Source organism: Anarrhichthys ocellatus, unplaced genomic scaffold (genome assembly GCF_004355925.1).
Source record: "Anarrhichthys ocellatus isolate YVR2014 unplaced genomic scaffold, GSC_Weel_1.0 scaffold199, whole genome shotgun sequence".
NCBI lineage: Eukaryota > Metazoa > Chordata > Actinopteri > Perciformes > Anarhichadidae > Anarrhichthys > Anarrhichthys ocellatus.
This window is the reverse complement of record NW_022280229.1, coordinates 113767-140544: the sequence shown is the minus strand read 5'-3', so window position 1 is coordinate 140544 and position 26778 is coordinate 113767. Positions and strand designations below refer to the sequence as shown.

General features: G+C 40.5%; 1 protein-coding gene across 1 annotated transcript in view; it reads left to right on the top strand.

Annotated features, from left to right (window-relative positions):
- Positions 1-25353, top strand: part of tafa3a (TAFA chemokine like family member 3a) — a 90159-nt gene extending 64806 nt beyond the window's left edge. The window contains exons 3-5 of the mRNA XM_031878769.1: positions 17080-17229; positions 18029-18153; positions 24590-25353. Of these exons, the coding sequence (XP_031734629.1) occupies positions 17080-17229; positions 18029-18153; positions 24590-24601 (287 nt within the window). The 3' untranslated portion in view covers positions 24602-25353. The remainder of the gene's footprint in view (positions 1-17079; positions 17230-18028; positions 18154-24589) is intronic.
- The last annotated feature ends 1425 nt before the right edge of the window (positions 25354-26778 follow it).

Here is a 26778-nt window from a genome sequence, read left to right as displayed (position 1 = left end):
AACGTAATCTGCATAAACTGATAAAACTGATTGACTATGTTGGCCGAGACGCAATGTGTAATAAAGCTTTTTTTTTGTTTTACTTATCGGTATCTGTACTCTGCTTCTGCATCTGGTCAGCGTTTTTTAAGAAAATAGAAGAGAAAAAAACAGAAACTGGCCAGTACAAGATCTTAAAGTAGAATCTGTCTCTGTGTTCTATTGTCGCAGAAGAGGACCCATGCTGTGTCAGGATCAGATACGCCAGCAGGCTTCTATCTCCATCTCCTCTCTAATTACAGCTTAAACGTAAACCCATTATTCCTCGCTACATTATGAGTTACCTCCAGCTTCTCTGAAACTCCAAGAAATGAGGATTTTGGGGATTTTGATAGAAATCGAAAAGGAGAGCCTGGTGATAACAATTTGAGCTGATGAATGCAATTAGAGGAGAAGTACTAACAGCATGGCGGTAATTGGGTCTTACAAACTAAAAGCCTGCCCTTACCCAGCAATTAGAGCAACCTCCTTTAAAGTTAGTCAATTGTATTGCTGTTAATGGGCTGTGCTTGGTTGAAGCTTAGCACGAGGAACCACAGTCCCCTTTCAAATTATCCACTCCTTGTCTCCGCTCTGTTGAACCTTTAATGTGTTGAAGAGTTTCCGAAGCGATTAATTTGTTAGTGATGGTGATTCACTGCTCTACAGATGTTGCTACATAACATTAACTTTGGAATCAGTAATTTATTACAATTTATGTATCATAAAGAGGAAGAGTGTCGTCGCTCAGCTTTCAAACATTTTATTCCCATGCTCTGGTATTGTTGCTGTTCATTTTTAAGGAAGGAGGGGAAAGACGTACACTTAGATTAGTATTATTATTAATACTATGAATAAACCTTTTATCACACCTTCTGAAGGATAAAGACCGCAAATCATTTGACTTATGATTATAATTATGGTATCTACACAGATAATTCAAAATCAATAAGCTCAAAGACCATAGAAAGGGAATTATTTTCTATTTATGTGAAGATGCACACAATGTTGGAGCCTTTCTTGGCAACGCACACATCTCTTTGTGGACTCTATTTCTATGTTCATGTTGATCGACACTTGAACTCATTAATAAGGATCACAGATCCATTCCACTTTATTCGCCACTCAGATAATTTGTGGTGTATGTCCTTCAGGAAACAAACCACAAAATGGCAAAAGCATGATACATATAGTTATTATTAACTTAATATAGTTAATGTCTACCTCTGAGCCAGCACCACTATAAAAGAGTTTATTGCCCTTTCCCTCATTCCTTTGTGGGTCATTTTATTAATATCTTGCTGTACAAAAGGTCACATTTTCAATTTCAATGAAGATAACGCTCTTAAAACAGCTTTAGTATAATGTGTGATGAGAAAACAGTCGTATAGGTCCTCTGTGCAAACAGCTTTTTAGGACCAATATATTTTTTTATTCTTAAGCGGTGACTTCTTCTGGCTGAAGTAAGTTACCCTTCGCTAAGCCCCACCCCCCCCCCCCCCCCCCCTGCCACTCCGTCAAGCTGCTGGATCTACCCTGGAGCCCGCACTGTCATTAACTGCCCTCTTTTATTAGATATTATCTCATTTTTGGGAAACCGAAGAAGTGATTTCAGAGAGAAGCGAACAGAAGTGTCTACAATATGCGTTTGAAGGACGTATCCAGGATGTCAAACTGATTCAGCAGCGAAAACAGGTTCGAAAGACAATGATAGAAGATAAAGCTACACACAGTGTACAAGTGAACCCCCACGTCACCTGGCGATCGAGACAGAAGACAATGAAATGAAGGAACAACACTGTTCCTGTTAATGGTAGCTTCACAGGTTTTTATGTAGAAATTTAACGTTTAGAAACTTCTCCTTACAACCTCTCCGGGTAACGAGTATCACTAGTACACAACGTTTAATCATGACTAGCTCTAAATCCACAAAATCAGCCTGAAAATGAAGAAACTCTGAAACAATCCATGAGTGTGTTTAGATCAGAGCCGGTTAGTTGTCGGACCTTATTCAGAGCTGACCGACGCTACGCTATGATTGGCCAGTCTGCGTTCAAAGGTGGGACTTAGCGAAGGGTCGATTATGACTGGAGCAAAGGGCGAAACGAGGTGACGTAGTATAACGGTCAAAGTCCAAACCTCCACAGGTCTTTCCCCTGAGAGGACACAACGTTCACAGCGTTCACAACATTCATGTCTTGTGTCAAACCAAAAGTTAATGTTGATTTTTTAAAGTTTTTTAAAATAAACATATGTAGGTTGACTTACGTGAGTTAAAATAAGTTGCCTTTTGCTGGTACTCTCCAGTGGTCATATAGTATGTCATTTTGGGGGTCATCTGCAAAATTCTCCTTTAAGTATGAGGATGTGTTGGATCTGTCATGGTTTGCAAGATGGGGTTGATACGGTGGAGGAAATTTCTCATCGGGTGTGGTGTGTGCGTGTGTGGTTCATTATGATATCATTTTGTTTTCCTGTGTGTGTAAAGAAAATATACAGGTAAAACTTGGACAAGAAGACTTGAACAATAATTAGGTATTGAGGTGATTGATTGGTGGCTACCAGCATCCAGAATCCCAAAAAAGTCCCTTCATCCTCCCAAATGTTTGTGAATGAATTAGTAGGAGCATGTATTCCAGCATGAAATCGCAGATTACACGTTTGCTTCTCTGATGTCTACTTCCATAGAACATTTCAAGCTCACACATATTTAATTAACCTCCGTAGGCAATAAAAATAGCACATGTTAAAGCTGCGGTTTAGTTGTGTTACGCTAGATTCTCTACAAATGGTTTCTCGCAGAGTGTTTCCCTTAGTGACACACACACACACTGTATATGTCCGTAAGAGTGTATCATAGCAGTTTAAATAGCTTCAAAGCAGCAGGCAGAGATGCCTGAGTCATGGTGGGAACAGGTGCAGACAGGTGCAGCCATACTCAGAGAAGTTTGAGACGTGTTTGTGCAGAACCAGTCAGATGGAGGACAGACAGAAAGAAAAGCAGGCAAAGATCATAGTATTTCAACTTATTGAACTTTTTAGGGAAGGTTTTCATGCCCACTGTCAAGCTCCAAAGTAGTTAAAGTAAAACATAGCATTTACAGATAAAGCAGGTGACACTGAGGAAATGGGTCTACACTGATGGTGTGAGCAGATTGTCTGGAAAGGGGCTTACAAACTCACTCTGCCACGGTGATTGACTCAACGGAGCCGCCCCGATCTTATCAAGCATATTTGATATTTACAACCCGATGTCTGGATGGTTCCTGCGGTGTGTGTGGGGGGGATAACAAACTTCAAAGAGCATCGACCACCTGCTGAGTTTATCGTGAGTTCAGGCAGAAGAATCATAAATAAAAGTTAGAAATATGCACGGAATGAACGTCTTTCTGTTGTGCTCCTTTTGGCAAGTTAGAAAAGGCTGATTAATTATGAATCAGTCCAAATATATACCAGCATCCAAATCAGCTTAATTCAAAGTGCCTGATTGGTAGTGGAGTCAAGTCATGCCAGTTCATTTTTTTAGAGAGAACACTTAAAAACAAACAAATATTGGCATTTGCTTTACAGAGAAGTTAAATGTACCTTTTATATCAACAATTTTCAAACTATAAGGCTAGTTGTGGGGGTGGGGATGGGGGGCAGATGTGATAGGGACAAATGCATGCAGGTGTTTCTGAAAAACAAGAGGAGTTAAGTTATATTTTACCCTGTTAGCCAACAGCTACAGCAGCAGCAGCGGCTGTGACACCTATCTGAACACACAGGCATGAACGAAAAATGCACGGGTACAGTACAAACAGGAACGGCTAATAGCATGTTCATCTTTTTAATAGTGCTACATTGCTATATTGCCTAAAGAAAACAGGCCTCATGATGTAGCCTACAGCGTAACTCACTGAATCAACACTGTGGCAACATTAAGCTTCCTGTTTACATCCCACAACACATTATGGTAACTGTCGTTCTAAAATACTGTTTGGGGCACAGTTGTCTTTGATTTTACCTGATTTTGATGAACACATTCTGAGCAAAAGAACAATATTCTGACGGCTAGCTTTGAGAAATAACATGATCAATTGAAATTAATCACGAGTATTTTCTCTTTCACTGTTAGCGGCTGGTTCTTATAACTCTGTCGTCATTAAGACCGGTTCCAACAGCTCAACATCTGTCTCTAAATTGGCGTGTAGTATTATTTCAAGATGTCTCAGAACATGTTGGGAAAGTTTAACGTCCTCTCTAAACGCTAATTCCTTGTACTTACTATTACAGATATGCAGCCTCCAATCGTAAATATAATCCATTTGCCTTAACAACTGTCCCCAGAAACCTCTTTTCCACGCAGTCTGATAATATAAATCCTGACAGACAGTTATGAGTGCTCATCTGTAGTCAGGCGATGTTGAGAGGGAAGTCGAAGAGAAACTCGTCAGCTGTTCAGCCTTGGGTGGTTTCTTTTTTTCTTTTAAAGTAATGCTACGCTATGGCCGGGTAGTTATTCACTAGAGGCTGGATACTGACTGAATAAAGTGAAATATAAGCTTCTAAAATGCAGTACATCAATTGCTTGCCTCCATCTTCCGGCTGCGCTCCATGACTTTTTGCCTTCTGGCTCACGCCTCCTCTGGAATGAAGTGTGCAGCGCCGGGTTTCCACATCGGACCATAAAAACAGCAACCGAGGCTGAGCATCAAGTTTATGTGAATGGACTGGTGCATAAAATGTAATGGGTGGAACCATTGGCGTTCCCCTGAAATGGCTTTTTTTAAAAAGGTTTGTCGACATATTTTCAGCAAGATGGTCTATTAAAAAAAAGGAACATTTATATTGAGCTGTCAGTGGATGGACAGGTCAGCTGCTCCTTTAACAGTGTCCACGGGCGGCCCACAATTCAACAGGGGATCAGTGGCGATGGCTGCATCGACGCTAACAAGATAATAATGTTTTCCAGGACAAGGTTTTGATTTAGAGCGACTGTTTAAATATACCCCTCAGATAGCAGCATTTAATGTAATTACACGACAGTCTGATTTAGAGGAGAATAATCTCTGATCCTCAGCTATGAGTCATTTAAAGCAAACCATCCTTCAAAGTATGCTTGTTCTACGTTCAACGCAGTCTGTTGTCTCCACCTAATCCTCCATCTCGTGAAGGAGGATCCATCTACGTCTTTTGAGATCGTCGTGTCACTGTTACAGAAATATTCAGTTTAACTATGGAGCCCCCGTCCCCTTTTAGTTGAACCAATCCTTTGTGTTTCATATCTGTCACTCAGCTCTGAAAGGCATCAGTGGAATCTGCTCAAGATGAAAAACATGGGAATCCAGTCGGAGAGCAGAGACGGCAGCTGTTTAGAGCAGACATGACATCTGCTTGACAGATAACCAGCACGTGTGCATGTCAGATGAGAAACCAGAGGAGTGGAGGATCTCCGGCTTCTCTCTTGTCTGCCTCTATGGAGACCAACGCAGTCATGGTGACGCTGTTTGATTGCGCTCTAGAAAATCCACTTCCATGCATGCTATATTATTATTATGTCATACAGGTTACTGTAAACCATGAATGTTACTTATAAACCCGTTACTTATAAAAAGTACCCGTCACCTGAAATGGGTCTCTGGATTCTCCTTCAGTTTGAGCTCAAAACGTTCTGGACTTAAGATGCTAGTAGTTAGCATCAGGAAATATTGTGTTATATGAAATGTAAAGCTAGTGGATGAATGTTATCAATTTTTTAATAGCATCTTTAATAAAAAATCATGACCTTTGGATATCTTGTGGAGTTATTTTTGGTAAACACAGGTAAATGCATTAAGGGGCAAATTCGCAAAAGCATTGCACAGCTTTTCCTGCTTAAATAAAAGAAAAATAAACCATGTCACTTTCGAAGCACCCGCTAAGGGTAAAATGCACCCCTAACTTTGCTGCCAAGCAAATAGGGCCTTGGTGCTCCTGTGCTATTTGCACATATTTTAATTTGAAAACTTGCAAACATTTTGTGCAAAATGTTCCCACTTTCTATGCAATTGAGCCTCATTGCAAAAACAGTCAAATTCACAAAGATCAGCGCTAAAAGCCACATGCAGTTACAGTGAAATTATTAGCGTCTTCTGAGAGTTGGTGGTAACTGAAGCTACGCATTCATAAGGGTTTTTCTCCGTCTCATTTAAATTCATTGCTTGAAGTTTTGAAGAATGCCTCTGCACCTCATCGGCCTGAAAATACAATTTTCTTTTTCTCTCTGCCATTGTTCTGCTCACTGAGTGAGCAACATTTATACTTTTCCACATAAATAGTTGCAATTAGACGAAACAAAAGGCAAATCGCGCTCAGCTGTCATACATTATGGGCGTGTTTGCGCTGTAACAACGCTGTAACAACGCTGTAACAACGCTGTAATATCGTTTGTGAATTTGACCTTCAGACCGGCAGAGAGCTATTGAGAGTGATGCACAATTCATGGTGCATTCAGCGGCTGCAATCCATTCTTTGTGAATTCGTCCCTCAGTTTTTCATTGTGTTTATCCTTGAGGCATAACAAACCATTGTCATGAATGTGTTATGCTTTGCCCATGTGCTTGTTTGTCAGATACAAATGTGATACAAACAAAGCGGGGACTCACTCATCAAAAAATTGCTCCGTAGAGCTCCATCTGTGTTTTCGCCGCTTTAAAGGATGCAGAACTCAAATGCCAGCCTCCCGTGTCAAAAGTCGTTGCTTTATATGCGCAACCCCACCCACACCGGCCTCCTGGATTGTTAAAAACCTTACAAATAAACCTAATCCAGGGAGAAATTAGACTTCCACAAAACGTATTTGGTGAAGCAATTTCGTATAAATGAAGTTGGTATAAGAAAGGGTCAGCCATGAGCACCACTGCTTTGTGTCAAAAAAGATTTCCCCCCAGCCATCCATGACCCTTAGCCTTGTGTTTGTTCTGGAGAGAGAGGAACACTTTGGGAAATTAGTTGTCTGCAGTTTTGGTATTCACACAGTAATTTGTAAGGATTTTAAATCAATGTTGCTTGAATGAGAGAAGAAAACCCACTGTTTTACTAAGTTGGAACAGAAAGATAAAGGATTTCTTTTTTCCTTTTAACATTACTGCATGCGTTATTGAACCAGAGTCAAAATGAGACCGCACAGAGACCTTTCGCAGTTTCTGTTGGTAAATACAAACAAGAAGGACGTTACAGGTGATTTCTAATTGCCGGGTTTTCCTTTCCACAATACAACGTTTCACTAATAGCTAACATTCTCTGTAGTTATGCACCTCGCTTCATTTACAGTAGTGGTAGCCCATCAAATGAAATGATTATAAAAGCTAGATATTCGGTTAAAGCTTCAGCCTCAAGTGGGGTACCTTCTATGATTTCAAGGATGTTTCCCGATCTTTATGTAAAACAAAATACACGTAGTGATAGACAATCATGGGATACATGTGTCTCTTGCAATGTCAAGATGAGATGATGGAAAAATGCACATACAGTGTTATTCGCTAAAAGCGCCAGAAAATCACGTGATGAAATGAGGAAAAAGACTACAATGGTTCTTTGACGGTGTGTCTGAACATCCCTTATTACATTTTCAGTGACTGTCTAGAGAATGAGTAACCGTGTCAAGACAACACTGTCTTTGCAGAAGGGTTTGAGTCCGTGTATGAGTCTTTTTCTGCCTCTCTGCCGCAGCTGTCCCTGGGTTTAATAACTTCAGTAGCCTCTCCCTTATAAAGCTGTATGATTCCTTGAGGGACTCCAATTGATCAGTCAGTGGTGGGCTCTAACATCTTGGCAGCCAGATGAATGGTACTGACATGGACTTCATCTAAACCACGAAAGCATACACCCGGGGAATGTAAGGGCCCACTCATCTGTTTCTACATTCTTTCTCTCGAAAGATTGTCCTCGGTGAGTCAAAGATTAAAACATAGAAGGAATCCTGCCACCAGAAAACAGACCTATGAGAATAAAGATCCATGAACAAGCAACACTCACACTTTATTTTAGTAGTGCGATCTCAATAGCTTTGTGTTGCAGTTGGGTTGTGGTTGGCTTGATTCTCGGTCTGGCTGCTCTCACAGGAATAACAAAGCACTGAATATGATATGCACTGCAAGTACTCCTTTAGCGGTAACTTACAGGATCTGTCAACCTGGTGGTTATTTCGTCCAGCATGATATAGCATTCATTTAACATTCTCTTACTATCTCTGTTGTCGAGAGGCAATGGGAAAATGGGAGATAGAGACTTTGCCAACAATTGCGTTGATGAGGTAGGGGATCACGAAAAGTCTTCCAAACTGAAGGTCAAAATAGGTTGTTTGACATAACTTCTCATAATGACCAATATTAGCGTTTTTCTGTTGTACAATAGTGTTTGTCAATGCTACAAATTACTATTACAAACATGACTCGTAAGCCCATCTCATGTCTACATGCTCAAGGTTTGGCTAAACCAACTCTGGTAGGGTTACGGAAAGATTGTGGTCAAACAACGTCAACGTTAAGCAGGACATGAGAATTCAAACAGGGGTCTCCTACGCACCTATGCAGTTGATTGCATGTGGAGCAGACACAAAGCAACATCAGCATTCATTCGGAGTCTTGTCTCGGTCCACCTGGCGAATGTCAGTCAGCTATTTACTCTCCTTTTAGCTCAGTTTTGGTCTCCACCAACTGCTGAGAGATATGTTTGACTCTTTAGCAGCTAAATGCAACACGTGTTCACCCGCTAGTGGCTAACTTTGTCTGCTGTATGATGCCGGTCAGGGTGCACAAAGGGTACAGCTTTTCTGCTGAAAACGGCGCCAATGAGAGGGGTGTGTCTGAAACAAAGCCGTACACTTGCAGGCCATAAATAAGAAACTTAAAGGCTAAAATATGCTGAAATAAATCAGGTGATAATTCTCTGTTGATATCTTTACCATCCAGAAGTAGAGTAAAACATTTTCCTGATCAATATTCAGGTTGAGAGATACTGGGATTTCATTTTAAACTAAACTCCTACTTCAGTCTCTCTCTCAGCTTATTTCTTGGGTCTTGCTGGGTCTGATTGTCGGCTCAGCAGGTTTACAGCTGGATGGAAATGAGTGAATCGCCTCTGAATATGGTAATCCCATTAAACACTGGTCTTGTGAGAGTTCTCTTCATGTTCCTCACCAGGCATGAATGTTTTATAAACCAATAATAGTATGTCTTTGGTGTGTTTTCAGCCTCATTAAAATACTTTCTTTTAAATGTCGCAGCAAAACATTTGAATGGTTTTACCTGAAACTACATTTAATACACGTGTACACACACACACACACACGTACACACACACACACACACACACACACATACACACACACACACACACACACACACACACACACACACATTTCCTTTTAATTAGTATTTTGTCTGTAAGAGGTGAGCAGCTGTGGTCCTTAAGCGTCACAGGCTCAGTTTTACCTGGAAACGATGCTGCACTTCGTTGTGTTCAGCATATTCAGAGGTTTTTGAGTCGACCAAAATGGGTATTCGGGATCTGGAGCAAACTGTGTGATTTGAATCATTACTAATTCATAGGCTGTCTCCATTTTATGGCCTACAACCTCTGTTTTTATGGCTGCTGCTGTTTCTGCGGTCTGGGCCTGTGGCCAGGATGTGACTCTTTTTTTAGCATTTTGATCTGCCTCCGCACTTGCCGACTGGAAAAGGCCGGCTGGCAAGCATGCTGCATGAGGTCGGATTGAAACAGAAAATACACACTGCATGTTTTGCTCTGTCCCTCTGTGGTGAAAGCCTACTGAAGCCGGACTTGTTGCGTCACGCCTCAGTGGATAAAGAAGTTTGTTTCCTGTCAGGCAGATGCGTCTGTTCTTGTCAACAGGGCGGTCAAAAAATGTCATTCGATTTGAGGTAAACGTTTTCGGGCACTCAAAATGATTGGTCACCAAGGGCTGTAAAGTGTGCTAGTGTGACCTCTGCACTTGGTGTTTAGATGACCAGGTTCTTGATTAGTGTGTTTTTTATAAGTGACTGTAAATGGCTGTGTAATTAGTTTGATTATTAAAACGGTTGGGCTGTAATGTACGTATTTCAGTTATTACGTTCCTCCATACAGTCTCCACTCCCTGGGTAGGCGTGAAGATGTGCTGGAGCTTACACAGCTGATAACGGTATAAATCCTGTCCGTGATTCACTGCTTATTGATTCCTCTGTGGTTCAAAACACAGTCATTAAAAAAAGATATCATATTTTGGCCTCATCAGCGTTGGTGTTGTTTTTCGTGTCAGTGAGTCCGCTTCCGAGTGGTGTAGCTAACCATTAAATTGCCTTGTCTGAATATTTTACTGTCTAAAGTTATGTAACAGGTCATTCACATTCAAGACTTTGTGTCTTTTTCTTGTTCTCTGGTCAATTCAAACATTGAAGACAAAAGAGAGAAAATTCTGCAATTCGCTGAACTCTTATTTTAAACAATCCTGAGATGCAACCAGCACAAGTTTTGTTTAACTTTGTGTTCCACATCATGAATTTTCATGTTGCAGACGTGTTTGTTGATGATATTTAGGGGGTGTGCTTGGATTACTAATGGTGACTGTTGAAATAACAACACAATGAAAACTATTCATAATTCATAAATGTGATTTTGTTACTGTTGTACAAAATTAATAATGAGAACATTTTGAAGTATAATGACATTGACCAATATTTATTGTGATTTTTTTATTTTCACTGGTAGTGGCAGTAGAGATCCATACCACTCTCATGTCTGTAAGTTAAATATGAAGCTAGGACCAGCAGCCAGTTAGCTTAGCTTAGCATAGAGACTGTAAACAGGGGGAAACCGCTATCCAGGCTCTGTCCAAAGGTAACAAAATCCCCCTACCAGCACCTCCAAAGCTCATCGAATAAAAGGTTATGTCTTGTTTGTTTAATCTATACAAAAGCTTTTTAGTCATTGCTGGGTGCCTGGCAACCGCATGGTGACAATTAAACTCCATGAAGTCACAGCTTCCAGGCAAGAAATGTGTTTGATCGATGATGTCATTTTCACACTTTAATTTTTGTACTAATACCAATTGTGTTTGACATCCCTCCTCTTTGGTCCAACATGTATTCAGATAGACATATATCTACTATAAGTCAATATTTGCCGGCCGATATTTGGCTCTAGCTTTAATGTCGTCTGTGAAATAAGACATTTACTGTGGTTGAGAAGTGTTGATTGGGTTTCTCAGGGTGTACCTGTTAAATTAGGAATCACTGATGCTGTCTTACTTTATCACTTCTGTAAGTTCTCGCTGCATACCAGCATAACAGAGAGGTTTGCATATGAAACACAACAAGCTCCGCCACTCCCGATATAGTTTTAAAGTTGTGGATGTCAACTTTAATGAGTGCTTTGTGACGTTAAGCAGTTGTGTTTTTTTTCAAGTTGGTTATGTAAATTTGCAGTTTTCAATGTTGTTTTACCATCTGTCTTAGCCTGAGCCTTCAAACTCAGCCTATTATTTTAAAACAAAAAAATAATTCTGCCAGTGGTAGCAGGTATTGTAAAATGTCTTCATGTACGTTTTACCTTGTTTCAGAAATGTTCCAGAAATTGGCAGGTTTAGGAATGATGTTAACCAAAATTGTTGCACAAAGAAAATTCATCTATTCCAGGAATACATACATGATATTACCCCAATGACAGAATCTTTTTAGTACTTATATGCTTTTTTCAACAGAATGCTTCCTCAGTGTCACAATGACATATATAACATCCTATGCATTATGTTTGACACATGATTTATTTCTGATTCTGGCTTCTTGCGATCGGTAAGGTCTCCCTGTCAGCATTAAAATCAACGGCATGCTTCTGTTTTTCTGACGTACATTGTGCTTCGATTACTGTAACTTGTGCTTGACTGGCCAGGTGAGTTTGATCCGCCCAGTGATGCATATGACAGTTGGAGCAGTGTGTTGTTCTTGATGCCTCCCTAGCTGCAGGTTAGATCAATTGTTTGATTCCTGCCGAAGCTGAAAGCAACCCGTGGCTTCGTTGTAACCCGCATGAATAGTTCTTTAATAAGGACAACAGGACAGCTCTTTTCCCAGTGACCGGCAACAAGTTTCAGTCCACAAATGAATGTACAGCATTAAGCAACGTTAATGTTTTGGTTGTCCAGTGGGATTTCTCAAGGACTTTCTGAGCTGGGACCGGATTTAGTTTGACGAATTACTGCCTATTTTTAATGTATACGTGGCCTACATAAGATGATTTTTACAAAGGTCAGCTTCAAAACCCTGTCTATACATAAAAAATACATATTTAGTGTCAGATTGACCTTAGATCTAATATAGTCAATGGTATACTTGTTTAATATGAAAGTCTCACTTTCTAAGAAAAGTCATCCCTGTATAATCAATGCTTTTAATGTCACTCAATCAAATCTCTTTATTATTAATTTATTGTGGGTGAAAGTGACTGGCAGCCGGTTTTGTCATTCAGGAGGAAGTTTTGGAACATAAAACCATGTGAAAACAAAATGCCTCAAAAAGTAAAAATATACCCGAAAAAAACATAATAAAGCCATGGTTTTCTTTTACTCTGCCCCTCTTTTGTCATCATGTCAGTGAACTGCTGCATGAATAACATAATATCAAGTCAAAGAGAGTGGAGCGGGTGACAGGCTAAATATGCAAATTGAAAGGAGAGTGCATCCGTAAATTTGTCTTTTTCATCTGTCAGAGGATTCACACACTGCAAGGTCTTATTTATAAATGCACTGTATCCTCATACAACTAATGGCAGGTTTGTATTTTCTTCTTTTAGTTGTGCCACACTATTTACCATGAACCAATGCACAGTGCTGTGCAGCCCACAGTGTTTGACACACAGTAGTTTTCTGAATAACTGACTGATAACTGCTGACTGCTTGTCAGAAATAGCCACATTTTTTATCAGTTTTATTTAATCACTACTCGCTGATTTCCTCTTTTGCTTTTTATACATTTGTACGTGCAAGTTGTAGTCTCTTTATACGACACAAGGAGGGAAAATACATTTATAATGTAAGGAGAATGAGTTGAGGACTTACAGTCTGAGGAAAGAAGCTGCTCTGTACTCTGGTAGTACAGCTGATACTTTATATCGTAACGCTTGTCTGATGGCAGCAGGGTGAACAGGCTGTGGCTGGGGTGGGTGTTCTCTTTTAATTTCCTTTGGACTCTGCGCGGGCACCTCATCTCACCAAAATCACGGATTCTTGGTAGACGGGTACCAAGGATGTTTTGGGCTGTTTAAATCACCCGCTGCAGACTTCAAGTTATTTCAGGTTTTTCTATCAGCCAACTTCCATTGAATTGCCTGTGTTTTTTTCCTTACATAACTTTGCAGCTGTAAAGGCTCGACAAGAGGAGGGAATTTTACTCCAACTAGCAGTGACGTGAATGTTGGCATATTCGTAAACGTGAGGGATAGATGAGGACCATGCAACCGAACTGGTGTTCTCTTAACCAATGTAATCAATACGAACACAAATAGAGAATGTAATATTTGTGCACCAAATAAAAAGCGTAAACAAAAAAAAACAAATGTGACAACATAGAAATAGATTTCATGTTTCATCACAGTCTTAATACAGTTTGTTTTACCGTTTTGTCCTTTTTTTTCCAACTCTGTGCAGGTTCTGGTTGCATATTGGAATTCATCAATCAGGGATCGATGCGTATGATTGTAGTGCAGAGTGATCTGCTTCAGAGTGGTATTGATTGGCTGAGGGGTTGGGCCTCATGCCAGTTCTCATTAGTGGTCCCTGTCCTTTCACCTCTCTTTGTCTCTCATCTCTCCCTCTTGCTGATGTCGCTGCCTGGTGATTCTAACTGATGACAGTCCTAAGTGCTTTAATAGAAATGTATTGATCACAGGTGTTTTGAGCCATTCACACAAACACAGAGAGAGCCCAGCAGCCTATCTGTATGTTGCACTTCACGACTCTCACACTCAGTGGCTCCCATTATAAAGAGCATGGTTTGTACTGTGAACAGGGTGACCCTGGTGGTTGAACAACCAGAGAACCAGAGGTTCAATGGTGCTCCGACCATTGTCAAATTGTCCTTGAGCAAAACATGGACCTCTTAACAGCCCAGAGCCGCAGCTGTATGCATTCATGTATTTTTGACTTAAAGGACGTAAATAGAAGTAATATATACACCTCTGGTTGTGTGAAATATGCCCAAAGTGTTTTCTAAATAATGAATGAATGTTGAATTATTCATAAAATGTTCTTGGCACTAAAATGCTTCTCCAGAACCCTTTAGTAGTCATTACCTTCGAACAAACTAGTTCAAAATCAGAACACAGAGGAAGAATGATAAGAATACTTCAATTCAAACTAGAATAAAATGTACAATAAAATGCAAAACAAATAAAATACAGTTAAAGGAGAATTCCTCTCACATTTTAAAGAGAGGGAAGAAACTAGTATGCTGATTACAAATTTTACATCATCCTTTCCACATTTAAAAAAAAATATCCTGAGTGAAAAAGTTTGGGAAACTTCTTGCGAAACTAATATGGCATCATCCTAAGATAAAAAGCCACCCTTCATCTCCTCTAAAGCTCACTAATTAACACTTTTTATCTCTTTTGTTTAATTCATACAGTTGTGGTTTTACAGTGGCTTATGCTAAGCTAAGCTAACTATCTCCTGGCCGTAGCTTCAATGGAGCGGGATCAATCGTCTCATCTAACGCTCTTATAGCTTAGCATGAAAAGCTAATGTGTAGTGTGTTTCCCAAAATGCAAAACCATTTCTTTAATGTTGAGAATTTTACGAGTTAATCTCTTAAATGTATTGTTCCATTTAATTAACTCGCGGGTGCGCTCCATGTCTACATTTGTAGTAATATTTATTTTCTTCATTAGTTCAGTTTTGTTTTGTTCTTCCCCAAGTTTACGTTTTCGTAACAACAGCAGTTCATGGTTGTTTCTTCTCGTACGGATCGTTACCAACTTCGTCTGACCACGGCGCTCTGCTCTCTGACCTCTCATCCTGTCTACACTGCATGGCAGTATAGGGTCCAGGCTAAGAGTCAGCAACCTTCGCCAGCAGCTCCAGTTTTAATCAGCAGCTCTTTCCACACGGGCAGCCCCAACCAGCCGCTTCCTGCACCTTAATGAGCCGAGAGTCCCAAACCAGACATAACCGCAGCTCGCTCTGTAGCTTTTCCCTCCTCCTTTCCACATCACAGCAGAGTGGGCGTACATACGGCCAAACTACATCCAATGAAGCCGATCATTGTGCAAGACTAGCAGACAAGGTTGAGAACATTTTAAAGGCTTTCAGTATGACATCTTTCCCTTGACGCTATCTATTTTTGACAGCTAATTCAAATGGAATGTAGGAGTAAATATTATCTTACTGTGTTGCCGTCTTGATTTGTGATTTGTAATGCTGCAGGGCCAGATACAATTAGTGAGCTCTTTCTAGATAATCAGGTTATTTACAATGATTGTCTTTGCTCATTGCACCTTTTGTGATTGCCTATTGTCCGTGCGCATCTATCTCTTAAACAAAGTTTGAATATTCTATTCAAGCTATCCCAACTTTTGAAATTAACTTTGATCGGGAGGCTGGCTGGTGGCTTAAAGATAATCACATCAAGGGCATGGAGCCTGACCCGCTTTTGCATCAGTAAGTTTCTGCTCGGTCAAAAACACTCAATCGGCAATTGTTGTCTTGCCTTTTGTGGGAATGTGAATAGCACCTTATTGATTGGAAGCAAAATGTTTTTAATGTTGTAGATGAGATTTCAGGATTGCTAGGTAATGGGAAGATGGGAGCTTCTGCAATCTATTTTCAAGTCAAGTTCCAAATTGAAAATCTTTACAGGCATAATTAAGGCTTATCTGAAAGGAATGTCAAAACTTTTCAAATGCTTTTTTTATTTATTTTTTTCACCCGTCCAATCCTGATTGTTTCGTGTAAATACAGCGACATGCTCAGAATAGAGATGAGTCTATGCAGAAAAGTAATGAATATAAAATAGAGAGCAGTATTGATGTTTGACCCAACTTAATGGGAGTGAAAACAACGTCCTTATAATTGATATTGTAATGTTCTTCCACGTAAATAAGCAGTTAAGTGATGTTAATCCAGTCATTTTGTAGAAGTATATGTGTTTTTGATGTTGTATAACTATATTAATCTTATCCCAATGGAGAAATTGTCTTTCCCATCCTCTGGTTGGGGTGCAGGGTCAGTGGATTAAGTATGTTGCTCAAGGATACGTGGGCAGGTAGAGCTGCACTGTGGTTCAAAGTCAGGCTCCTCCACCTGGGGGGGTGACCTGGGTTTATAAGTAGCCGTTGGATGTTTGAAACAGGACTGTGCTGAGAGACAAACTAGCTGTTGTTTGTATCAATCTTCTCATCTAACTTCCAGCAAGATTTCTTCCTAAAATGTTGAACTATTCACAATTTCATACAAAATACTTGCTCAAGATGTATGTATGAAGTTTGTATCAAGTACTATAGTGGAATGTTGACAAATATATGTTATACATGTTATATATTTTATTCCACTGTGCCACACAAAAACGAGTTAAAACAGGGGCACTGTTTTGAAACAACTCTATTCATGCCGTTCTGGTGCCGTAATGTATTAATCCGCAGATGAAAATAGTTCCCAATAAATGCACTTTTTAGTCCTGTTTGAGTCATGTTTGCTAAAAACTACAGTGCCCAGCTATTTCACAAAATGACTTTTTTTAATACATTTTTTAATGAAACTATGTGTTTGTGAAACACACGGGCTTGCAGCTGAGTGACACAGACATGGAAGTCAGTGAGAGAACAGACAAATGCTGTTGTTTACGGCCTTTTTTAATGGGATTTAGAATAACACAAGCCTGATCAAACAAAAACTAACAAAAAGCATTTGACACGTGAACATAAAACACAACGTTTACCAACATAATATTCATAGCGTTCTATTATTTGTTGCTCTGACGGTTGGTGACAAGATGGAATTACTGTTGCCGTCACATGCATTCTAACCATTGCGTACGTTTGTGCTTCCAGTTCATGTGAAAGCAGGAACCTGTGAGGTAATTGCCGCACACCGATGCTGCAACAAGAACAAGATCGAAGAGAGATCCCAGACTGTCAAGTGCTCCTGCTTCCCTGGACAGGTGGCGGGAACAACAAGAGCAGCTCCATCTTGTGTAGACGGTATGCCAGGCTTCTCATTATAGTTTTGGTAATGATATGAGACTGACTTCTGATCAGGGTAGAAATGCAGGGACAAAACTGTCAAACCTGTCACGAAGCTTCCGGTGCTCATTATCTGGGTATGAGAGGTTTATTGTATGAAAGAAGAAAAAAAAGGATGTTGTGATCCTGCTGCTGTGTCTCGAAGGCTTTATAATCCTTAAAATCAAATCGCCCACCAGTTCATTCATTCGCCCCTGTTGTCCGTTACCGAGACCATATCAGACCTTGTGTTCAGCGGAGTAAACAGAAGGCCAGATCAGTTAATATCATGTCAAAGGTTGGCCTCAGTTACAGGTGCATCGATCGCCATTTCCTCTTGTCACTGTAATGGCTCCGACAGGGAATTCCTCAGATTTGACAGGGGAAGCTGATCAGGGGAAGCTGTTTCTCCCCTGGAGGTCTCCTCGGAGCAACTTAAGACCTTCACGCTCAACCGTCTGCTGCACGCTCTGTTACCCCCTCATACTAACATTCACCCTCCTCACACCGCTCACACACCTGCTCACAACGCTCACCGGCTTGACATTGACCCACACACTGCAATTCAGACCTGAAAACACACTGGGGCAAGACTGGCGGATCTCCTCTATCTGGCAGAGATCAAGAGATGCTCTCTTCAATCGCTGTGATGTTTATAGAGACCAAAAGAACTTGCTGTTGCTTTAGCCAGGGCAGAAGCTAGCTACACTTTAAAAAAGCATGCTTTGAATTGCCTCCTCCTTTTTTTTTTTTTTTTACTGTATTCTTCTCCTCACAGCATCCATAGTTGCACAGAAGTGGTGGTGCCAGATGCATCCCTGCATGGATGGGGAAGAGTGTAAAGTGCTGCCAGATCTCAAAGGATGGAGCTGCAGTACAGGAAACAAAGTTAAGACAACCAAGGTGGGTTTGATTCACAAAAATGGTACATATTCTTTTATTCGGATGAGTAAATGTCCGGCCATGGCCTGGGATAATAACAGTTGGAACAAAATGTGACCCTAGAATAATGGAGGAGGGCTTGAGACGTGTTAGAAAAAGAAAGAAACGAGATAGCACTAGAGGAGTTTTTTTTTTTTTATCAACTTCAGATGAGAGCTAGCAGCAGGAGTAGGAGGCAGCAGGAGAGGAAGATGTGACTCACAGGGGAGATTCAGTGAAGTGTTTCTTAAAAAGGGGTGAGTTAAGTTCAGATATCTATTTGGCAACATCTCGTAATTTGTTGTGGAAGGTTAAGTACAATCAGTTTATTGTATTTTTACTTAAGTTGCTAATTCGGCAAAGTAGATCAGGTATCTAGAAATCGGGCAACACTGGGGGATCGAGCAGGAGGCCGACGAATTGTTCACGTAGCACTGGAGAATCAGTGTTCATCTGTACTGTATATCATATTGTGAAATATGTCACTGATATTCTGTACAGAGTCAAGTAACAATGCTCTTATAATGCTCTATTATTTCTGTTTGAGCTCATCGGAGAAGAACAAATGAACAAATAAGGTGCAGTGATACGATGCATTGCTTGCTGTCGATCTCCAGTGTTTTAATTCGCCACATGGGTCCATGTAGTGTTGATGATGCAGGATGACAGTCGCCAAAACTGTCCAATCAATGATTTACCTGAAAACAAGACACCAGCGTGCTGTAGATGCCTCAATACTGTTCACTATTGCTTCCCTAGAGTGAGTGAATGCAGATGTTAATGGAGATTTGATATTAAATGAAGGGACATCGATCTTTTGTCTTCTGTCTGCATGGACATAAAGTATAATTTCACAAAAAAAATCTGAATTACAGATTAGAAAGGACGTGTGCAAGACAGATGCACAGGAATAATAATAATTATATATAATGAATAAGATCAGGAATGAACTCTAAGTTGAGGACAGAATGTATATAAAAAGATAAAATAAATATAGAAATGATCATCATAAAACACTCAATTCTCAGTTGGTGGTTTAGGTGAGGAATGACATTTGGACGCATGTGGCACACAACAATTAATTATCACCTCTATAATAATCAGCATGATTGTACACCAGTGAGTTCAGAGGTACAAATTGGAAAACATTCCCTCTTGGGAGCAGAGCAGAGATCCAGCTCACATGTCTCCACCTCATCCTCTTGGTTTTAGCATTAAGGGTAAGGGAGCAGGCTGGAGTCGGGTCCCGCCTTTGAACAGTCAGAGCAGGCTTGCATATCACTTCAAAAGTGCCAGCGAGAAGCAAAACAAAGGCAAGTGAAGGCAGGAGAAATACAAACAAACAACAAACAAAAATCCCCCCAGGAAGCCAAATAGTCGAGTAGGATGTGCTGAGGCAGGACAGGAAGGCTCAAGCTGTAGCATTCCTGAGATTAATAGAGGTTATCTGGACGCGTGTTTTGGGTTTCAGGGTGTGGAGGACCTGAAGTGGATGCTAGGTGAGGCGGGAGAGGGGGGGGGCACATGGGGCCCTTAGCCATCCATCACAGGCTAGTGTTTGACTCAACAAACGCCTGTAGTTGAGCTGCCTCTTCCATTATTCATGGCTACAGGAGGCATGGACGAAGCAGAGCTTTTTATTTTAGCCGGGTTAATAATTCATGCCCTCTCACACAGCCACGGGAAAGCAGAAACAGAGGCACAGACAAGCAGGGGTCCAGGTGGCTAGTAGAACCCGTCAGAACCTCGACTCTTCTTTTGATTTGGAAGTCAGCGGGGGTCGCTGCATGCTCGTGGCCCTGCTGCCTCCTACAGAGAGCCGGCAAGGGACAGCCGGTGTATGCTGGAGGACCTCTGTGCCCGAGCTTCCTGCACAGTTAACATCATTCTGAGGAACAAACGGAGCGTTGTGCTGAAGATTGAGTTCAGGGGGTGTTTCTTTTGAGAAAAGTAATCCCGCTTCTTTTAAAGCAACTTACCTATGCTGCATCCTTTGATAGAAAATATATTTGGACTTTTTAAATATGATGTGCCAGAGTTCAGTCAAGTCACAAGTAAGCCCCCCCGCCCCCTACCATGGAGCCCACACTGTCACTAAGTGCACTCACAGAAAAGCAGACAGAAGGGTTTACAACATGTGTAGAATGTAGCAAAAACAGGTTAAAAAGCAGAAGCCTACAGATCACAGTGTACAAATCATCGCATCACCTGGCGATCAAGACGGAAGAAAATGAAATGAAGGAGCAACAGTTTCAATGTCAAAAAAGAAGCAATCAAACAGCTCTGCAATTCTATAGTACATGCCTTTTATTTCATATTTTCTCAAAGTAGATACACAATAGAGATGTAAACAAACATCTCAGTTGCAGTACATGCCCCATATAAATGATTTCTTCTTTAATGTCCAGCGGTGGGATTGTTGATAAAGAATGATGTGTCATTTCACCTCATGATGAAGTCACATCAATAAATCAGGCAACGTGGCACCCTGCAGGCTCCTTCTCGGACAACTCCCGTTGCTCGCTCTTTCTCTGCATGTCCGCTAGCAGCTAGTTTTATAGTCCTGCTGGTAATGTCAGGGATTATAACCCTGGCAGCTCCGGCGTTTCACTTCCTATCAATCAGAGCTCAAAAGAACCACAAAGCCTTCCCACTTGACAGGTGCTGCGATGCTTGTTCAGAATGTGTTGAGGGTTGGTGACGGATAGCCGTCTGAGGTGGATTTCTTTTCAAGACGCAATGGAAATAAACCTTCAATTTTTTTAACCACTATCGTTTAAAAGTTACTACTAGCCACTGTGTAATGACTTCCAGCTTGAAATGTAGAAATTGAACTGTACCATTTTGTGTTTTTGTTTCTGAGCCAATTTCCCCGTCCTGTGCTCTGCACTTATGTGCAAATATGCAATTCTCAATACATTTCGTACCACAGTATGCATGTACGTAGCTCCTGGTGGACGAATGCAGAAGCTCATTAAGCAGTCAGCTCCTGGACTGTTGCTGAGGCTGACCTCTAGATACCTTCTCTCAGTGAAGGGTGGCTTACAGGTGCAGTTGAGCGGTGGGATTTCTATGAGAACGCATATTTTAGAAGATAGATAATAACCTAGCGATCTTGAATCCGCAGTGTTTTCTATGACTGCAGGTAAATCCCACATAAGACAAAAAGTTTATTTCTCATAAAAATATAACAAAAGAACAATCTAAGCACTACATATATATTTAAAGGCATCAGGACCTAATTGGAAATGAAAAAGAGAAGTTAAAAGGTGCAACATATACTTTTCCCACTGCAACTGTTGCCGAGTGGGGGTTGGGGGTGTAGCATTGTGAGATGGAGGTGCTAAAGTTGCTGCCTACAGTCATTTTAAAATACAGTGAGAGTCAAGTCTAAATTAAGGTTTGATTAACAAGCCAAGAATATTCACATTCGAAGCGTCACTGTGAGGCAGTAACTCACGTGGACATTCGTACTATCGACCCAGATTTAAGCCGCTTTGCAGTGCAATGCTGCCCTAACCAACCTGTAAGAGTCGCTAGTGCAGTGATAACAACAATCCCTCGCTGGCTTCCCATCCACAAACCCTGCCAGCTACATTTCACAGCAACAGCATTAAAAACAGCACGTCAGACTCTCCTATTGCTTGAAATTACTTTCAAAGAAGTTAGCAGAACTCTCCTGTATGAGAGGGTTGATTTGCAGATCCTTTCGAAGCTGTACTCTCAGCCTACTCTACCAACCAACGTCAGTCAACGTATTAATGTTAACCCCTTAAGGTATAAGTCATGCAGTTGTTTAAAGACAAATAAGTGCTTGTGGTTTCAGTCTGCTTCAAAATGTGTCTCATTTTTCCCTCTAAATAAGCTAATGTCACTGAAGTTGAGCCATACTGTGTGTTAGATTATAGCACAGTGTATTGTCAGTCAGAAACAGTGTGTGAATGAACAGATTTTGAGTGTTAAAAGGCTGAAAGACGACGTGAGATGTTTAGTCGATGGAAAGCCTGAGAAGACGCTCCTCTTTTCAGTCTACCGACGATTGATCTGTTTTTTTATAGTACCTTGATACATTGCTGGAGGCTGACCTGACATGCAATTTGCAAATTTAGAGCAACATTAAAACCATGAAATAATATTCTTCAATAAAAGTCCAAAGGGATGAGACAAGATGATTGCATTCATAACTGAGGAAATTGAAAGATTATAGAGCTTAGTTATTTTAAATAATTTTGTCTAGATAATAATGACTATGGGACACACACACACACACACACACACACACACACACACACACACACACACACGTGTGCTTCAGTAGCTCTCCATCAAAGGTAGAGTCTTAGAACCTACAGCTGACCCGTCAATTGTGCTCTTTCATCCTGAAGTGGCTTAAGCATCAAACCCTGAGGATCTGCCCTCTGTTCTCCTGAGTCCCCTTTGTGTGTTTACTCACCAGCAGCCCTCACAGTGACAAACCACAGCACCACGCCATGCTAATTGCTTTGATGAGACTTCACTTGGCTTCACACGTTTGTTCCTGCCGCCGTATACATTGCTTTGTTTTACTCTGTTCATTTTGTGTCTTTTATCCCTCCCATTTCTCAGTGAAATTCCCTTTCAATGCTGCTCTTACAATTAAAATTGTGTTCATGTTTGTGTATCTTACCTTGTTTTCATGTTTCTTTTATAATGACAAAGAGCTCAGAACGCGTGAAAAATAGAAATCGTGTACGTAACAACAATAACGAACATGTTTGTAAAAGCATTTATTGGTTGATTATTACGACAAACATCTGATAATGCTGTTTGACCAAATAACACGGTTTTAACCTAATGCATGAATGTTTGTTGACAAGCCGGCTGCTGCAGCAATAGCAAGACCAAATCATTTTCACATGCTCCCTCACGTAGTGGTTCCTGAGGATTGTCACATGGAAGTGAAAATGAAATTGTGGCTCCCTGAACAGCAGGACGTGCTGCACTTCCACAAAATATTAGAATTGTATCGCTCGGATGACTGATTGTGAGCGGTAAGCCACTCGCTGGTTCAACTGGTGAGACCACACCAACTGCTAATTGAATGACAGTAATGTGCAAGTTTATTTGTGTGTGTGTGTGTGTGTAAGTGTGTGTCACAGTGCTTCTTACATCAGAGGGCAAGTCAAAAAGTTACTTGTGTTCTACTTTTAAAGGGCAAACCAACAAGGAACAACATTCTCCTCCCAGAGTATATTTAGTGTTCTGCTTAAAGTGAGGGTAGTCCAAACTGCATCTTTCAATCTTTAAGATTAATATTCATGAAAAACTAATGCCAGCAGTGTGTCGTCATGAATAAAGATATCCCCTGTTTGCATGGAAATCATTGAGCACTATGTTATTTGCATTACTGTACATCTGACTTCTAGCTGCTCACCGTCTTCTCATTTCTGCTGCGTAACACCGCAGATGTTTGAATTATAAACAGACCAGCTGGGAATACACTCACCTTGAACCTGTCACAATTTTGACAGATCGGCTGTTTCGAGACTTGCAGCACCGAAACAAGAGTTTGCTTTAACGAGATTACATTTTGAAGTAGAGCTGAAATGATCAATTTAATAAATGGTCAATAGACAAGAACCTGATTGAGTCAGCTGCTATTTGAGTTAAATACTAACATCTGCATGCTATTATAGAGATAATGCCAACATGTTGATGCTTAGCAGGTATTGTTTACTCAGTTCACTATCTTAGTTTAGCTCGATAGCATGCTAACATTTGCTAATTAGAGAGCTGTCATTTAAGCAATTACTAGCTCGTTATATGTGAATACTTGCTGGTTTTCTTCGTCTCCTATTTTAGTAAATTGAATTATTTCGGGTTCTGATCGATGAAATTAAGCAGTTTGAATATGTCAACTTGGGCTTAAGGGAATTGTTGTGCGACGTTTTCCATATTTTATGGCTTTCAACAAACTATTAGTTAATCGAGAACGTAATCTTCACAATAATCGATAATAACATAAACTTAAGTTGCAGCCCTAATTTGAACAAAGTGATGTCTATTCTTTGAAATTATTAATATTTTATTGTACTACTGTGTATAGAAGTTTGTCCTTGTTTACAAAACCACTGTTTTTCAACACTTGACTTTCTAATTTGAAAAATATTTTGGCTTTTTTCAATTTTGTGGCTTCCCTTCTGCTTATTTAAAGATGTCTCAGCTAATAAGCACACTAAGTTTAATTATTCCACTGCTCTCTCAGTGGTTTCTGTCACATTGCATGTCAGATAGCACTGGTTTTTAGAGTCGTACTTCTACTATTTGTCATCATTAATGAGTCAAATCTCTTTTTATCCCCAGCATCCATTCATGTCACTGACAAAATCTTCTTCTGATCCCTACCGCTGTTTTTCTTTTTCTTTCTCTTTCTTTGCAGGTCACGCGATAGTCCTCTGTTTCAAGGATAACCTCGTTTGAAGCCAGACGTTTGTTTCTTTGACCAACACCGCGGGACGTTTGGATATCATGTGTGTTTTTGAGGACTTGTGGAAAGCAGGGACCAACGAGGACAATAATCACGGGCATTCCACCGAACGAATGGAGGAAAAGTACCAGGGAACATCATATCCAAAAATATTCCTGACTTTAGATCCAGCATCAACAGTAGCTGTCTCTGAACTCTACTGACCACCAGATCTCTCTTTGTATAATAGTTTTATTCCTATGGACTAGAAGACTTAACCATGAAGATATTTATTGACTTAAAGACTATGGATTACACCAGAAAAAAAAAAACACCCCTAAAACAAAACCACGTGATGTGAAACTTTTGTGTTATTTTCTTGCCACAAGGAGCCCCAGGACTCATGATGAATATCTGTGTTGAAGATCTCATGAGATGATAAGCATTTTCATTCCTTTTAGCCTTATGGAGCAGAGATATCTCTTCTGATTCTGTTTTTGTTGATTTGAAACTATCAAGTGTTTGGCTTTCTTAAGTTCGTTAGGATGTCGAGTCTTGTTTTTAAAGACAAAAGGCGATGCCACAACAACAATGTGATGATGAAGGGTCAACACAGCTGAGTTCTGCCAAATTGTTTTAATGGTATCTGTTGTTTTCAAAGCCTGGTGACTACCATCGATTACAAATGTCAATATTATATCAATAAATCTAACTCAAAGAATATCAATGTTCACAAAGATCTGGCTTTTTACAGTCTGTGTTTATGCTCTTTGTCTACCGGGCCACAATGCTGTGTAGGCGGGAGCTATTGAGACTTCAAATCAGCAGGTCAAGCAAATAGTTTGACAAAAAAAAAGGAGGAGGAGGAGGAGGAGAACGCACAGCTAACCGATGCTGTGTTGGAACTGAAAATGTGACATTCAGCAAATGTAAAAATGGGCCATGTTCAAAAATACGAGGGGAAAATCTCACGGCGCTGTTTCTTAAAATGAACAGACTTCACAGAAAGCCATCAGAATTCTGGTCCAGGGAGAGACCGATAAATAGCTCTCACCCGAACACAACCCCTAATCCTATTTGATACGTTTCCAAAACTAGATGTGGTCGTCATCCAAGCCTGCTTTTGTTGTGTTAAGTTAACGCTACCCATCACCAGCCAATGATCGGTTAGAGGGTGATGATTTCCAGACAGGCGTTGCCTGTTAGAAATCCCAAAAGGATTTTTAGTGTGTGTCATTAAAAGCTTACAGAAAATAAACCTTCAGTCTGGGCAGCAGGAGGCTCGGCAAAAAGACGGACAAAGACAGAGACCAAAGCACAATAGAAAAGAATTATATCGCCCTAGTGGCCATCCCAGCCAGAGGAACCTGTGTAGTCCAATGCCATATGAGATGTCCGTCCATTTAGACGTCTATACTGTATAATGTGGTTACCATCATTACTGATATCAACATGCAGCTCCATCCCCCCTATCTGTGGAAGCCAAACAGGTTTGAGGCAGGCTGCTCTGAGGAGGACGATGCATTTTTATTTCACCTGCGTGCATCATTTTCACCTTGGGGACAGAAACCATGGCATGTATATATATATATATATATATATATATATATATATATATATATACAGTGTATTATACAGGGACCCCTCATCTGATGTGATAATAAGAGATATTTCTGAAATGTATTTTTTTCCCCCCTGTATAGCTGTCATGTTTATGACGGCAAGACAAACATCAGCACACCATCTGTGTAGGAATGATGATCCGAGAAGCTCTAGAAATGTTGCAAAGGCTGGTTGATACAAGGCAAAGCATAATTCAACATGATGAAGCAGAGAAAGCTTTTGTCAATCGTAAGGGTGTCTAGACTCCAAACAAACCACTGCTTTATGGGGAATTTCATATTTTGTGAGTCAATTTCCGTCTGTAATTGAAACAGTGCATTCATAGCAGAATGCTCCTCATACTAAACATAATTAATTAAGCAGAAATGTAGATGGCTCGCTCCCAAAGATCAGACCCGAGGGACCGGCGCTGAAGGGGAGGCGTGTGTGTCTGTGTGTGTGTGTGTGTGAGGTGGGGGGGGGAGGCTGCTATGGTTAGCGATCCAGTTTGCCTCTTGTTTGGTTAGAAATCATTAAATTACAGTAATGACTAATTTCTC